The following is a 13,268-nucleotide window of genomic DNA, read 5'->3' on the forward strand; positions in this document are numbered from 1 at the left end:
GGCAGGGTCGGGTGGTGTTGGCTGGAGAAGTTCTTGAAGGCTGTGACACGATCCCAGTGCCCACTGCCCAGTCCTACCCCTCTGGCAAGGCTGCTACAGGAGACAGAGACCTGGGGGACCCACTCTGCTGATCCTCTCTTTATTCTCTCAGACAGGGAATCGTTATCTGGATGGAGAAATGCAGACTTACATCTTCCTCTTCACCCCAAGAATACGGTTGGATTGCACCAGTGAAATCAAAAACTGGATAAGCTGTGAGGAGAGAAGGAGGAGAAAGCTGCTGTGGAACCACTGAACCAACTGGGTTGGAGAAGAGGTTGAAGAGGATCCAAACCAACCCTGACCCCATCCCCACCCCATGTCCCTCATCCCCACATCCCCAGGGGTTGCTCTGAAACCCCCCCAGGGATGATGGGGACTCCAGCCCTGCCCTGGGCAGCCTGGGCCAGGCCCTGACAACCCTTTCCAGGGAGAAATTCTTCCCCAGCTCCAACCTAAACGTCTTCTTCACTACAGGAAAATTCCTCCTGGTGCTGAGATTGAGGCTCAGGGTGCCTGCACTGCCCTGGGCTCTGCTGGGCTGAGGGAGGATCTGCTGCTGGGAGAGGAATGGGTGAAAGGATCCCTGAGGAGAGGGACCTGGGGGTGCTGGGTGAGGAATCCAGGAGAATGAGGGGAGATAATCCCTGAGGAGAGGGACCTGGGGGTGCTGGGTGAGGAGAAGGTGCCCAGGAGCCATCAAACCCCCAGCAGTGTGAGCAGCAGGGCCAGGGAGGGGATTGTCCCCTCTGCTCTGGGGAGCCCCCCCTGGGGTAAAGCTGTGTCCAGCTCTGGGGTCCCCATCAGCAGAAGGACACGGAGCTGCTGGAGCCAGTGCAGAGGAGGCCCTGGAGCTGCTGGGAGGGCTGGAGCAGCTCTGCTCTGGAGCCAGGCTGAGAGAGTTGGGGGTGTTGAGGCTGGAGAAGAGAAGGATCCCATGGGGAGACCTTGGAGCAGCTTCCAGGTCCTGAAGGGGCTCCAGGAAAGCTGGGGAGGGACTTGGGACAAGGGCCTGGAGGGATGGGAGCCTCCCAGGGGGAAGGGTTTGCAGCTGGGAGAGGGGAGATGGAGAGGAGATCTTGGGCAGGGAGGGAGGGAGGGAGAAATTGTTTGGGGTGAGGGTGCTGAGCCCCTGGGTGCCCAGGTTGCCCCCAGAAGCTGTGGCTGCCCCATCCCTGGCAGTGTTGAAGGTTGGATGGGGCTTGGAGCCCCCTGGGCTGGGGGAGGGGTCCCTGACCATGGGTTGGGGTTGGACTAAGATGATCTTTAAGGCCCCTTCTGATTCAGTGTGGGATGTGATGATTTTCAGGAAGAAATCCCATCCAACTGAGTCTGCACCCCAAGCAAAGCCCCCCCTGCACCCCCTGCCCACCCCCCCTGTACCCAGGGCCACCAGAAAGCCCCAGTCCTGGCAGTGTGGCCTTTACCTTATTGACAACTTTCTGCTGCTGAGTGTGCTTCTGCCTCAAGCTGGCCACTTCCCTCCACAGGGCCTCGTTCTCACTGCAAGAAAACACCAAAAAACCTTTTTGAGACAAAAAAAAAAAACCCAAAACCCACACAGAAAAAACCCAAACCCAAACGGCAGCAAATAAAGGACCAAAGCTGCCAAAGCCCAGCAGGGGATTTGTTGCCATCTCCAGACCCCATCTCATTTCCAGCCTCCTGGGGCTGGGGCTGAAATTGCCTTCATTAAGGGGTTGATATTTTGGTGCTTTATTTTTTTTTTTTTTTCCTCCCCAAATCATTCTCTGCCGGCGGCGGCGGAGGAGGGAGGGGAGCAGCTGACATCTGCTCCTGAGATTCACCACGGAGAAGCCCCCCAGGACCCAGCTCTGCTGCCTTCATCTGCCCCAGGTGCAGGAGGAATTGGTTATAAATCAGCTTCTCCAGGGACAAAAGGAGGGGGAACGAGGAGGAGGAGGAGGAGGAGGAGGAGGAGGAGGAGGGAGCCGGGATGGAGCTCAGCGGTGCCGACCCCTTCGGGTCTTCTCCTGCAGCTCTGGTTCCCCAGCTCTACCCAACAGGGAAGGGTTTTTCTGGGGAGGAATTCTGCTTTTTGGCTTTTTTTTGAAAAGGGCAAGGCTGAGGGGTGTGTGTGTTCTGCAGGATGCCAACAAAACGTTGGAGAAGTTGGTGAGAAAGCCCCTGGGTTTGGGTCTCTGAGGGATCCCAGGAGCTCCGGGTGGTTTCAGCTCCACCTTGGTGTGAGCAGAGCACTGGGACAACCCCAGTGCCAGGGCCTGATGGAAAAAAAAAAAAAAAAAAAAAAAGCCACCTCAAGCCTTTTTTGGGGACTCAACCCCCCCATTTCTGGGATCTTTAGGGCTCAAGCTACTCAGCCCTTTCCAGGTTTAAATTCAGGAGGGGTTTGAACTGGTGGTGACAATCCAGGGACTCTGGGTGATGGGTTCTCCTGGAGAAGGATAAGGATGGGGTTGGGAATGGGGATGGGAATGGGATGGGGATGGGGATGGAATGGGATGGGATGGGGATGGGGATGGAATGGGGATGGGGATGGGATGGGGATGGGGATGGGGATGGGGATGGGATGGGGATGGGGATGGGAATGGGGATGGGAATGGGGATGGGAATGGGATGGGATGGGATGGGGATGGGATGGGATGGGAATGGGATGGGGATGGGGATGGGGATGGGGATTGGTATGGGGATGGGATGGGGATGGAGTGTCCCCAAAACAGAGCCCCCAGTGGATATACAATTGGATACAATTGATACAAGAAGAGTCTTGGGGAGAGCAAAGGGAAGAGGGAAAAAAGGACAAAGAGGGAACCTCACACAAAACCACTCCATGCTTCCCAACCCTGGCTCTGTGGGCATCCAAACCATGGAGGTGTTTCCACCAGGGAGGGGAAAACCATCCAAGGGGCTGAGTTTCATCAAATCATGGAATGGTTTGGGTTGGAAAACACCTTTAAAATCACCCAGTCCAACCATGAACCCAACACTGCCCAGGCCACCCCCCCCCCCCATGTCCCTCATCCCCACATCCCCAGGGGTTGCTCTGAAACCCCTCCAGGGATGATGGGGACTCCAGCCCTGCCCTGGGCAGCCTGGGCCAGGCCCTGACAACCCTTTCCAGGGAGAAATTCTTCCCCAGCTCCAACCTAAACCTCCCCTGGCACCACTTGAGTTGTGCCAAAAGTTCCTCTTGGCCCATCCCTTGTTCCTTGGGAGCAGAGCCCGACCCCCACTTTGCTCCAACCTCAGTTGGATCTTTCAGCACCAACCCCAGGGTTGTCCTCCAGGCCCAGGGAGATGTCCCAGGGCTGGGGGGAGGTGGTGGCCCTGGGTGGGGGGGTGGAAAAGGCTCCAGGTGCCTCCATCTCAGCTGCTCCATCCCTGCCAATTACGCGGTCGGAGGATTTGCTGCTCCGGGTCCCGGTGGGGATTTTTGGGGGGAATTGTTGTAAATCAGCCAAAGGTTCCCTGGGCAGGGAGCATCTGAAGGCAGCTCTTCCACTGACCCCAGGGACAGAGAGGGGGCTGGAAAGAGGCTGCCAAGCCCCGATGGTTGGGAAGGGAAGAGCCGCTGCCCAAATCCCACCCACACCCCCACCCCCCAGAGCCCCCCGGGATGGAGGGGGTGAGGAGGTGGAGGTCTGGTGGGCTCTGAGCCAGAGATGCCTCATGAAAGGAGAAGAAAGAAAGAAGGTGGTTAACTGGTCATTAGGAGGCAGGAGAGAGAAGCAGAGAAGCAGCTGGACACCCCGAAGGGTTAAACTGATCCCAGAGCAGCCGAGGAAAAAAAAAAAAAACCCAAAACCCCACACCCCATCAAAACAATAATAATAAAAAAAGCATTTTGCTTTACGAGGCAATTAGAGGGGGTTTACAAGGGGGCTTTCTCCAAACGTTCCATCCGAGGGATGATGGAAAGATCTTTGAAGTGGTTTTTATGGTGGTTTTGGGGGCACCGAGCGGACCCCGCTCCGCACCTGCTGCTCAGTGTCCCCCACCCCCCCGGAGCCGTGGGGACCCCGGGGAAGCTGGGGATGAGGTCCAGCAGCTCCAGAACAACAACAAAAAAAAAAAACCCAACACAAAAGGTTTGTGGCTGGGGGAGAAGGGAGAGGGAAGCAGAAGACAAGGGAGCTCTCTTCTCCCCGCAGCGCGTGGGAGCGGCCGCCGAGCCAAGAGCTGCTTGTCCCTGGTACCCAACGCTGCTCCATCCGGGGGGGCTGGAATGAGATGATCCTTAAGGTCCCTTCCAACCTCAAAATATTCCCTGATCCCATGGTATGGCAGCCTGGGGAAGATGGGGGAAGCAGGGGCTCTGCGGGCAGAAACACGGAATCCCAGAGTGGTTGGGGTTGGGGGGACCTTGGAGGGCACCATGATCCAACCCAAGGCACGAGCAGGGACCCCTCCCACATTTAATGTTTAGAAACCCCCATCTCAGGAAGAAATTCTTCATTCTGAGGGTGGTGGGACCCTGGCAGAGGTTGCCCAGAGAGGCTGTGGCTGCCCCATCCCTGGCAGTGCTGAAGGTTGGATGGGGCTTGGAGCCCCCTGGGCTGCGGGAGGGGTCCCTGGCCATGGGTTGGGTTGGATCTTGATGATCTTTAGGGTCCCTACAGGGTTCTCAACCTGGAATTCAATAGATCTCTGATTTAAGGTGACTTTTCTGCTTGCAATCTTTCTCAAAACCCAAGTTTTACATTAGAAATCCCCTCCCTAAAGAGAATTCTTCCTCCCCAGCCCCCTTGTGCCCCAGCTTGGGAGCAGAACTGGCCTCCTGTTGGCCCAGGTTGTGGCTGTCCCATCCCATCCCATCCCATCCCATTCCATCCCATCCCATCCCACCCCATCCCACCCCATCCCATCCCATCCCACCCCATCCCACCCCTGGCAGTGCTGAAGGTTGGAAGGGGCAGGGGGAGATGTCCCTGCCCATGGCTGGGTTGGATCCAGATGACTTTTAGGTCCCCTTCGACTTAACCCAGCCTGGGAATATACTAATTCTCTGCTCTAAATGTGACTTTTCTGTTTAAAATCTCCCTGAACCCCCACGTTTTACATCAGAAATCCCCCCCTACAGATAATTTTCCCCTCTCCAGCCCCCTGAAGCCCCAGCTTGGGAGCAGAGCTGTCCTGCTGGCCCCGGGGCTCAGCCCTGGGGCGCGTTTCTGCCAGGCAGGAGAATGCCATTTGTTATCTCCTGGAGCCAGCAGAGAGGCTCATTTATCACCCTGCCTCTACCAGGGTCCTCAGGAGAAACCTCCAGACTGCTGCTTGCTTTTTTTTTTTTTTTTTTTTTTTTTAATATCTTTTTCTCCAAAGAGCTTTAATTACCCACGACCCACTCAGCAAAAATTTCTCCCCGCTCGCCTTTCAGCCGGCTCCGGGTGGACGCCGCGCTTGACTTCCCAGCCAACAACCTATTTCTTTTCATAAATAAATTACTTTTTTTTTTTTTCCTCCTTTTTATCCCGTGTTCTTGCAAATTAAACCCCCAATCCCTCCCCATCTGGGCCGTGCTTCTACTCGGGCAATTTTTTCCAGCTTTAGGAAGAAGGTGACTCCCGCCCAGAGAGTCGCCTCCTCTCCCTCCATCAGCTCCAGTTTCAGGAAGAAGCCTGCCAGCCAAAAAAACAAGGATAATAAAAATAAAAACACCTTAATTCAAGCTGTTTTTTTAATCTCCTGCTTTGGGTGTTTGAACTTGAGAGGTTAAAGCTAAAAAGAAATTATTTTCAACGCAGCGCATGGACACGTTTGGTGCCCCCTGAGTTCACACTGGAGCTTTCTCCTGCCCTGTAATATTTTTTGCCTCAAGCTTCTCCAGAGTTTATTTGGCTTTATTTTGGTTTATTTCCCTTTATTTACATTTGTATAGGTTTATTTAGCACCTTCCTGATGCTCCAGTGCTTCAGACAGGAGCACGGAGAAAATAAAAGGGGATTTTAATCAAGAGAACCAATCAAGATCCAAAGTGTTCCATTTGTACTCATCTGGGGGAAAAACCCCCACGTGAACGGGCAAAAATCTAAATTTTTGGAACCAAGTCACAGGTCTGGAGTGGAGCTGAGAGTGGCAAATGCCACGGACTCACCCAAATTCCAGAGAGGATGAAATTTCCCAACCTTTGTTGTGAAACTGAGCAATGGATCCAGCACGGAGCTGAAGGGAGAGGGAAGTGGGGTGGATTGTGAGAACCCCCCCAAGCCCCTGTCCCTGAGGACATTAATGCTCCAAAAATGGGGTAATTACGTGACTAAAATCAGATTTGGGTTGGAGGGACCTTAAAGCTCATGGTCAGGGACCCCTCCCCCAGCCCAGGGGGCTCCAAGCCCCATCCAACCTTCAACACTGCCAGGGATGGGGCAGCCACAGCTTCTGGGGGCAACCTGGGCACCCAGGGGCTCAGCACCCTCACCCCAAACAATTTCTCCCTCACATCTCTCAATCTTCCTTTTGGGTGAGAAAAGGGCCCTGGAGGGGCTGGGGGTGTCCAGAGAAGGGAATGGAGGTGGGGAAGGGTGTGGAGCAGAAGGAGAAGGGTCTGGAGAAGTTGTGAGGAGCAGCTGAGGGCCCTGGGGGTGTTGATCCTGGAGCAGAGGAGGCTGAGGGGAGACCTTGTGGCTCTCTGCAACCCCCTGAGAGGAGGTTGGAGCCAGGGGGGGTCGGGCTCTGCTCCCAAGGAACAAGGGATGGGCCAAGAGGAACTTTTGGCACAACTCAAGTGGTGCCAGGGGAGGTTTAGGTTGGAGCTGGGGAAGAATTTCTCCCTGGAAAGGGTTGTCAGGGCCTGGCCCAGGCTGCCCAGGGCAGGGCTGGAGTCCCCATCATCCCTGGAGGGGTTTCAGAGCAACCCCTGGGGATGTGGGGATGAGGGACATGGGGTGGGGGTGGCCTGGGCAGGGTTGGGGTCTTGGTTGGACTCCATGATCTCCAAGGTCTCTCTTTTCCAACCAAAATAATCTGATTTTTCTTACCCTGGAGTTCATCCACACCTCCCCCAGCCCAGGGGGCTCCAAGCCCCATCCAACCTTCAACACTGCCAGGGATGGGGCAGCCACAGCTTCTGGGGGCAACCTGGGCACCCAGGGGCTCAGCACCCTCACCCCAAACAATTTCTCCCTCCCTCCCTCCCTGCCCAAGATCTCCTCTCCATCTCCCCTCTCCCAGCTGCAAACCCTTCCCCCTGGGAGGCTCCCATCCCTCCAGGCCCTTGTCCCAAGTCCCTCCCCAGCTTTCCTGGAGCCCCTTCAGGACCTGGAAGCTGCTCCAAGGGCTCCCCATGGGATCCTTCTCTTCTCCAGCCTCAACACCCCCAACTCTCTCCCCCTGGCTCCAGAGCTGCTCCAGCAGCACAAATGAGTCAGTGGGATGGATTTGGGTGGAAAAAACAGAAAAAACAAGCAAACAATTTCCTCAGAAAGCCCTGAAAGAGCTCAACACCCAAACCCAGGAGCTGCTGGGAAAGGTGCCAGGGACACAGTGGTTGGGTGAGTGGATGGAAGGAAGGATGGAGGGAGGGATGGAAAGATGGAAAGATGGAGGGATGGATGGAGGGAGGGAGGGAGGGATGGATGGATGGATGGATGGATGGATGGATGGATGGATGGAGGGAGGGATGGAGGGATGGAAGGAAGGAAGGAAGGAAGGAGGGGTGGATGGATGGAGGGATGGAAGGAAGGAAGGAAGGAGGGGTGGATGGATGGATGGATGGATGGCAGGAAGGATGGCAGGAAGGATGGCAGGAAGGATATCAGGAAGGATGGATGGACAGAGGGATGAATGAGAGGTTCTGTCCCACGCCAGGGAAGTCAGAAGACAAAAGGGGAGGTGAAACAGGCAGCAACTGTTCCCTCTGCCTCCTGCTCTGCAGCTCGGGGTGGATCAGCTGAAGTCAGCAGCTGGCAGACTCAGATCCAGCCCAGACAAAGGGCCAGGGTTCTGCAGATCATTAAGATGCAGCCTCCCCCTGCCCCCTCCCAGGAGTCACGGGACAGAAGTCACACAAAGGGAAAACAAATCTACTGAGGACCATTAAGTGCCAGGGCATCACCTGGAGCTCAGCAAGCCCCCAGAGATGGCTCTGGAGGGGCAAGGCTTGTCTGCTTCCTCCCATCCCCTCCTCTTCCTCCTTTCATAGACTCACAGAAGGGTTTGGGTCAGAAGGGACCTTGAAATTCCATCCCCAAGGCCTCCGTGTGAGCAGGGACAGCTCTGGCTGCTCAGAGCCCCATCCAACCTCAGCCTGGGCACTGCCAGGGATGGGGCAGCCACAGCCTCCCCAGCCAGGGCCCCTCCACCCTCACAGGGAGGAATTTCTGCCCCGGGATCTGGGGATTCTGGACATAAAATCCTGTCCTTCCTCAAAGGTCAGGACTGGAGATGGAAGATCAGGAGCTGGGGAAGGTTTCAGTCCTCACCCCAGAGCTCTGCATTCCCCCTCAGACCTTCCCTGCCACGGCTGGAAAACCCATTCCTGCTGGGAATGGTGAAGCTCCTGATTTAAACATTTGAGGTGCCAACTCCTGATGGGGCTTAGGGCCTGAGGAGAAGGAGGTGTTGGGAGTGTTGGGGCTGTGGGGTGAGGAGAAGGTGCCCAGGAGCCATCAAACCCCCAGCAGTGTGAGCAGCAGGGCCAGGGAGGGGATTGTCCCCTCTGCTCTGGGGAGCCCCCCCTGGGGTAAAGCTGTGTCCAGCTCTGGGGTCCCCAGCAGCAGAAGGACACGGAGCTGCTGGAGCCAGTGCAGAGGAGGCCCTGGAGCTGCTGGGAGGGCTGGAGCAGCTCTGCTCTGGAGCCAGGCTGAGAGAGTTGGGGGTGTTGAGGCTGGAGAAGAGAAGGATCCCATGGGGAGACCTTGGAGCAGCTTCCAGGTCCTGAAGGGGCTCCAGGAAAGCTGGGGAGGGACTTGGGACAAGGGCCTGGAGGGATGGGAGCCTCCCAGGGGGAAGGGTTTGCAGCTGGGAGAGGGGAGATGGAGAGGAGATCTTGGGCAGGGAGGGAGGGAGGGAGGGAGAAATTGTTTGGGGTGAGGGTGCTGAGCCCCTGAGTGCCCAGGTTGCCCCCAGAAGCTGTGGCTGCCCCATCCCTGGCAGTGTTGAAGGTTGGATGGGGCTTGGAGCCCCCTGGGCTGGGGGAGGGGTCCCTGGCCATGGCAGGGGGGGCACTGGGGGGGATTTCAGGTCCCTTCCACCCCAAACCACTCTGGGGCTCCATGAGCTCTGCAGAGCTCCAGGCAGGGCCATGCCACGGGAGGATCTGCTGTGCCATGAGCACCAACACCACCCCCTGACCCCACCACTGCTCCAACCCCCAGCAGACACTGAGGAGCCAGGAGCAGGAAAAGGGATTTTCAGAACGTGTCCTGTAGCACATCCCAGGCCAGGAGGAAGCTGCTTGGTTTTGAGGCCAAGTCACTTCCACTGTGGAGCAGAGGGAGGTCCAAGGGCTCCAAGGTTGAGGCCACAGCCCGAGGAGCCAGGCACAAAGACACCATTTTTGGTTCCTTTGCAGCAAAAAGAGGGGAGAGCACAAAGAGCTGAGGCTACGAGGGAAGTCTGAGCTGCCCAACACGAGTGAGTCCTTGGAAGGAGGTGATCCTAAAGGTCCCTCCCAACCCAAACCATTCTGTGATGCTTTTAACATGGGTCTTTCCTCAGGACCAGAAGGCCCTGGAGGGGCTGGGGGTGTCCAGAGAAGGGAATGGAGGTGGGGAAGGGTGTGGAGCAGAAGGAGAAGGGTCTGGAGAAGTTGTGAGGAGCAGCTGAGGGCCCTGGGGGTGTTGATCCTGGAGCAGAGGAGGCTGAGGGGAGACCTTCTGGCTCTCTGCAACCCCCTGAGAGGAGGTTGGAGCCAGGGGGGGTCGGGCTCTGCTCCCAAGGAACAAGGGATGGGCCAAGAGGAACTTTTGGCACAACTCAAGTGGTGCCAGGGGAGGTTTAGGTTGGAGCTGGGGAAGAATTTCTCCCTGGAAAGGGTTGTCAGGGCCTGGCCCAGGCTGCCCAGGGCAGGGCTGGAGTCCCCATCATCCCTGGAGGGGTTTCAGAGAAACCCCTGGGGATGTGGGGATGAGGGACATGGGGTGGGGATGGGGTCAGAGTTGGACTCCAGGATCTCCAAGCTCTTTTCCAACCCAAAAGGATTCCACAATGAGATGAAATTTTGTGTTCCTTTCACAGGACAGAGCTGAGTGGTTTCAGTTTGGGTCAGAAACTTCAGCTCCTCTCTTGTTTTAAAAGTTTCCTCCTCTGCTTTAAAGAGTTCCATGATTCAAGGATTCCAGCCTCTGTCCTACCACAGGAACAGCTTTTCCCTTCCTTAGGGTGACCCTCTGGGGCTTTTTATCTCCTATTTACAAGAACAAAGACTTTTTGGTCCCACTAAGAGTGAGAAAGCCATCATCTTCATCTTGCCCTGAATATCAGGCAGACAACAAGCACCAGACAGCAAGGGGCTGTGTCCTCAGGCTTGCCAAAAAAATAGAAGAGAAATCAATCAATCAATCCATAAATAAGGTTTTTAGGAGCCTCTGTAATTTTGCAGGGAGTTTGGGGCATTATAAAATCCTTTGATTCCTGAAGCAAAACCCTCCTGAACCTTCCTCATCACTCAGTCCCCTGGAGAAGCCAAGGGAAGAACAAAGGATCCCTGTGAGGAACCCCCTGGCAAACCCCTGCCCCCAAGTCCCCATCATCAGGCTTGGAGATCAAAGGGGGGAGGGCAGAAACCTTCTAAAAGTTATGGAGAGTACGGGACAAAAAAAAAAAAATAAAAAAATTCAATTATTTGTTCAGTCTTTTCAAAAGCAGGACTGGGAGTCACCTGGCAGGGACCTGGAACTGAAAAGGGGATTTTGTTCCCCAGGGCAGAACTCGTGGCCCTCAAAAGTTGTATCCAGGGGGAGAGAAATGAATGTGTTAGAGGAGAACCAGGAGAGAACCCAACCAGAACCAGAAAGGAACCAGGAGAGAGCCTAACCAGAACCAGAACCAGAACCAGGAGAGAACGAGAATAGAACCAGAAAGGAAACAGGAGAAAACCCAACCAGAACCAGAAAGGAAACAGGAGAGAACCCAACTAGAACCAGAAAGGAAACAAGAAAGAACCAAACCAGAACCAGAAAGGAACCAGGAGAGAACCAAAACAGAACCAGAAAGGAACCAGGAAAGAACCGAACCAGAACCAGAAAGAAACCAGGAGAGAACCAAACCAGAACCAGAAAGGAAACAGAAAAGAACCGAACCAGAACCAGAAACCAGGAGAGAACCAGAATAGAACCAGAAAGGAAACAGGAAAGAACCCAACCAGAACCAGGAAGGAACCAGAAAGGAACCAGAAAAGAACTAAACCAGAACGGAACCAGAAAAGAACTAAACCAGAACCAGAAAGGAACCAGGAGAGAACCAAAATAGAACCAGAAAGGAACCAGAAAAGAACTAAACCAGAACCAGAAAGGAACCAGGAGAGAACCCAACCAGAACCAGAAAGGAACCAGGAGAGAACCCAAGCAGAACCAGAAAGGAAACAGGAAAGAACCAAACCAGAACCAGAAAGGAACCAGGAGAGAACCCAACCAGAACCAGAAAGGAACCAGGAGAGAAGCAGAATAGAACCAGAAAGGAAGCAGAAAAAGAACCAAACCAGAACCAGAAAGGAACCAGGAGAGAAGCAGAAAAGAACCAGAAAGGAAGTAAAAAAAGAACCCAACCAGAACCAGAAAGGAACCAGGAAAGAACCAAACCAGAACCAGAAAGGAACCAGGAGAGAACCCAACCAGAACCAGAAAGGAACCAGGAGAGAACCCAAGCAGAACCAGAAAGGAAACAGGAAAGAACCAAACCAGAACCAGAAAGGAAACAGGAAAGAACCAAACCAGAACCAGAAAGGAAGCAGAAAAGAACCAAAATAGAACCAGAAAGGAACCAGGAGAGAACCCAACCAGAACCAGAAAGGAACCAGGAAAGAACCAAACCAGAACCAGAAAGGAACCAGGAGAGAAGCAGAAAAGAACCAGAAAGGAAGCAAAAAAAGAACCCAACCAGAACCAGAAAGGAACCAGGAAAGAACCAAACCAGAACCAGAAAGGAACCAGGAGAGAACCCAACCAGAACCAGAAAGGAAACAGGAAAGAACCAAACCAGAACCAGAAAGGAAGCAGAAAAGAACCAAAATAGAACCAGAAAGGAACCAGGAGAGAACCCAAACAGAACCAGAATCCCTCCAGGAATGGGAGATCCCTCCAGGAGTGGGGGATCCTTCCAGGAATGGGGGATCCCTCCAGGGGTGGGAGATCCCTCCAGGAGTGGGGGATCCTTCCAGGAATGGGGGATCCCTCCAGGGGTGGGGATCCCTCTATGGGTGGAAACCTCTCCAAAGATGGTGAAAAATTCCCCTAGAATATTCCAAGAAGTTCCATCAGTGCAGATGAGACCTGGAGACCAGGACAAGGTGGCACAAGAGGCAAGTGCAAAAGAGACGGAGCGAACCTGCTGCCCAAAGCTGGTTCTGGTTCTGCCTCCAGAACTCAAGAGGTCCTGGACCCCCCTCACAAGAACCTTCTGAGAGACCCTGAAGGGGCAAAGTTGGTCTGAGCTGTTTTACCAGCAAGGGGTCAGCTGGTGGGGATCTGTTTCAGGATGAGCACTCCAGAGCTCCTTGGGAAGCTCCAACCCAAACCCAGCTCCCCAGCACCTCCAGCAGGGAGGGAGCTCATCCAGAGCAGCACTGGAGAGGAAAGGAACCCCAAGGCTCCTGGGGTCAGAAGGCACCAAAGGAACCTGGAGATGAAGCTGAGGGTTGAATCCCAGCCAGCCCAGGTCCCCCAGGAGCTGAGATCTGGAGGCCACGGGAGGGGGAGGTTTTTTTGGCTCCCAGCCCCAGGAGGAGCTGGAGCCTGATTGGAATCCTTGGAGGGGGAGCCCATAAATACCAAGATGTCACCACTGACCAGTTTCCAGGTCATAAAAGTCTGGAGAAGGCTGAAGGAGTCAGAGTCCAGCCAAGAAAACTCAACACTGGGAGCACAAAACAGAGGAAAATGAAGAGGGGCAGGTGCAGAAACCACAACAACAAAAGGGCTGCAGAGCACAGAGAGAAGCACAGGATTTTTCTGGGTTGGAAAGGACCTTCAGGATCATTGGGTCCAACCAGGACCTGACAGCACCAACCAGAACCCAGGTCCAAATCCAGTGTTTAACCTCAGCACCACATCTCCAGGGCCTGGAAGCCCCTCCAGAGGTCACTTCCCTCC

At 54.8% G+C, this 13,268-nt stretch overlaps 1 protein-coding gene and 1 long non-coding RNA gene across 18 annotated transcripts in view; both read right to left on the reverse strand.

Annotated features, from left to right (window-relative positions):
• LOC139793622 (uncharacterized) overlaps window positions 1-71 on the reverse strand; it is a 1,356-nt gene extending 1,285 nt beyond the window's left edge. Inside the window, exon 1 of the long non-coding RNA XR_011724678.1 lies at window positions 1-71. This exon is cut by the window's left edge and continues 112 nt beyond it. This is a non-coding gene — a long non-coding RNA (uncharacterized lncRNA).
• HSF1 (heat shock transcription factor 1) overlaps window positions 1-13,268 on the reverse strand; it is a 74,883-nt gene that overhangs the window by 18,732 nt on the left and 42,883 nt on the right. For 13 of the 17 annotated variants that reach the window (XR_011724675.1, XR_011724673.1, XR_011724677.1 and 10 more), the window contains exons 5-7: window positions 6,116-6,183; window positions 1,467-1,542; window positions 191-252 (exon numbers count right to left, since the gene is read on the reverse strand). Coding sequence is in view for 11 of the 17 variants with exons in the window: in XM_071738585.1 (XP_071594686.1) it covers window positions 191-252; window positions 1,467-1,542; window positions 6,116-6,183 (206 nt within the window). In the remaining 6 variants the exon portion in view is untranslated. The remainder of the gene's footprint in view (window positions 1-190; window positions 253-1,466; window positions 1,543-6,115; window positions 6,184-13,268) is intronic. The other 4 variants (XM_071738578.1, XM_071738579.1, XM_071738586.1 and 1 more) reach the window with 1 other exon arrangement.

Source organism: Heliangelus exortis, chromosome 2 (assembly GCF_036169615.1).
Source record: "Heliangelus exortis chromosome 2, bHelExo1.hap1, whole genome shotgun sequence".
NCBI classification, from domain to species: Eukaryota; Metazoa; Chordata; class Aves; order Apodiformes; family Trochilidae; genus Heliangelus; species Heliangelus exortis.